This window comes from Entamoeba nuttalli (assembly GCF_000257125.1).
Source record: "Entamoeba nuttalli P19 unplaced genomic scaffold asmbl_3454, whole genome shotgun sequence".
NCBI classification, from domain to species: Eukaryota; Evosea; order Mastigamoebida; family Endamoebidae; genus Entamoeba; species Entamoeba nuttalli.
This window is the reverse complement of record NW_008576097.1, coordinates 1-2604: the sequence shown is the minus strand read 5'-3', so window position 1 is coordinate 2604 and position 2604 is coordinate 1. Positions and strand designations below refer to the sequence as shown.

The window sequence follows — 2604 nt, the reverse complement described above, 5'->3', positions numbered from 1 at the left end:
TGAAGAAATGGGAATAATCCACAATGAAATAAAAAAAAAGAATATAAATTGTAACGATAGAATATAGATAAACACTGAAATCAAATTATTTTTGTTTCTTTGCAATAGCATTAACTTTTATCACCTCTTTTTGTGCAACACGATCAACAGCAACTTTTCCTTTGATGGCATGTTTTTCAGTAACTTTTTTAATCTTTTTTTCAACTTTCTTTTGAGTTTTATTTACTGCTTTGATTTGAGCGTTAGCAACAACACGAGCTGTTTTGACAAAACCAAACCCTTGTTTTTGTGCTTGAATTCCAGCTTTAACACCTGCTATTGTAGCAGCCTTTTTAATCATTCTACGTCCTTTTTTTTCAGCTTTTTGAATTGCTTTATTTGCTTTCTTTAATTGTTTTTTTTCAGTTTTTTTCACTATTTTCTCTGATTTTTTTAATTGTTTTAATTGTTTTTTCTTAAGGTCGTCTTTTTTTGTTGTTTGTTTTGAAGTTCCTGCAATTTTTTTAACAACTTTACTTACTCTATTTTCTGCTTTTTTTGCAAGTTTGTGAGTAACTTTAGAAACTCCTTTAATAAATTTAGTGATTCCAAGAGTTTTATTCTTATTATTTTTTGGTTGTGGTTTTCTTTCTTTCTTTGGATTAACACTTTTATTATTTTGTTTTTTAGTACTTGTATTTTTTTTAACATTTTCTTTCTTTACTATTTTCTTAACGCTCTTTTTATTAAATTTACTGTAACTTTCTGTTGGATGAATAGCACGTGCTTTTTGTTCTGGAGTTAAGTTATGATTAACAGGTTCTGGGATGGGGATTGTAGTATTTAATTTTTTAATGTCTGGGTTAGTTTGATTAGTCTTAATTTCAATGGTTTTATTATTAACTTTAGTGAAATTTGTATTTGTTGGAAGAGTATTGTTAATTAATAACTTAGTTGAATTGTTTACATGTGTTGTATTTGTAAATAACTTGGTGGAGTTATTAATATGTGTTGTGTTAGTAGATGAATTAGTAGAGTTGTTTATATGGGTTTGGTTATTAAGAACACACTTAGGACTTTCTAGGTTATCCATTATTTTTTCAACTTTTTCTTCTTTCTTCTTCATTTGATGAATCTTCTCTATTTTCTTTTCAGATTTTTTTTGTTGTTTCTGTGCGGCTTTGATTTGTTTCTCTTGAACTTTAATCTCTTTTTCAATCTTATTTAATGCTTTGACGCTTTTCTCTACTCTCTCAACACTATCAATTAATTTATTTCCATGTAACTTAACTTCTTCTTTAATGGTGGCTTGTTTTAGTGCTTGTCTCTGAATTGGAATATCATGTTTAGCTTTTTGTAATTCATATGAATAGATGAGAGCATTGATTTTATTAAATTTTAATTGTTCACTAAGGTCTTCTTTTGTATAAATTGCAGTTAATTTTTTTCTAGTCTCTTCGTCTTCAGCCTTTTCTAATACTAAGTACTCATCAACAGCATCATGTCTTTTAGCTTTTTTAACAACCTTCTTAGCAACTTCTCGAATAAGTATTTTAGCTTCTTTTTTAGTAAAGTCTTTTCCATTTAATTTATTCATTAACAATGTTGTTGTAGTGAAATATACCTTTCTTCTAACAGACTCAATAAATAACTGAATTTTAATTTCTTCATATGGTTTGAAGAGTTTTTCTGCTTTATGCTCAGCCATGTCTTCTGCTATTTCAACAGCCTTTCTGGCATAATGAAGTGCTTTATTTTCTGGTTTACTGAGACACTTCATATCTACTGTCGTATTTTTGTCATTTATAACATCAAGTCCCATATCTTTGATTTCTTTTTCGTTTATTTCTAATGAGCCCATAAGTTTTTTTCTTAAGTCAATAACTTCTTTTTTCCCTTTAATAAGTTGGCTCTTCATTTCTTCTACATTTGTGGAAAATACACTAAAGACAAGTAGAATTATTATCACAGTTTTCATTAAATACTATACTTTTATAGTTCTTTTACTAGTTCTTTTAATTTTTTTGTTTTTTTTTAATGATTTTTTTATATAATTCTTGCTATTGAAATTAGAAATATTTTTATGTTTTAAATGACAATTAACAGTAAACATAAATTAATAGTAAAATTTTAATAAACAAACCTATCTTATATTTTTATAAATGAAAAAAAATTATTTTATAATTATTAAAGAAATATCAAAATGGTTAAATTGAAAGAGCTTTAATTTAATACCTATTACGAATGTACATTATATAAATATACATTATATGATACTAATACATTGTTATTAAAATTTATAAATTAGTTATTAATTATATTAATTACAAGTTACATAAATAATACCACATTGAATATTATAAAATAAATAATAAAAAGGTTATCATAATGAATAAGATATATCAGAATAATAAATATTTATACATTAATAATTAATTCATATCTATTTAGTATATAGAAAAATAACAAATTTACAAAATCCATCATATTGTTAAAGATGATAAGTATAAACAAATTGAGTTATTAATTAACAAAAATAAATTACTAACATAATATCTATTTCATAATAATATAAATAAATATGTGATATTAGTAATTATAAAAATTATAGATATAAGAATAATA

The 2604-nt window shown here is 24.3% G+C and overlaps 1 protein-coding gene across 1 annotated transcript; it reads right to left on the bottom strand.

The window, feature by feature from the left end:
• Positions 1-85: 85 nt before the first annotated feature.
• On the bottom strand, positions 86-1897 carry ENU1_069160 (hypothetical protein; the record flags this gene model as incomplete). The annotated part of the gene is made up of 1 exon (XM_008858380.1): positions 86-1897. The coding sequence occupies one exon, from the start codon at positions 1895-1897 to the stop codon at positions 86-88; it is 1812 nt and encodes a 603-aa protein (XP_008856602.1).
• Positions 1898-2604: the final 707 nt, after the last annotated feature.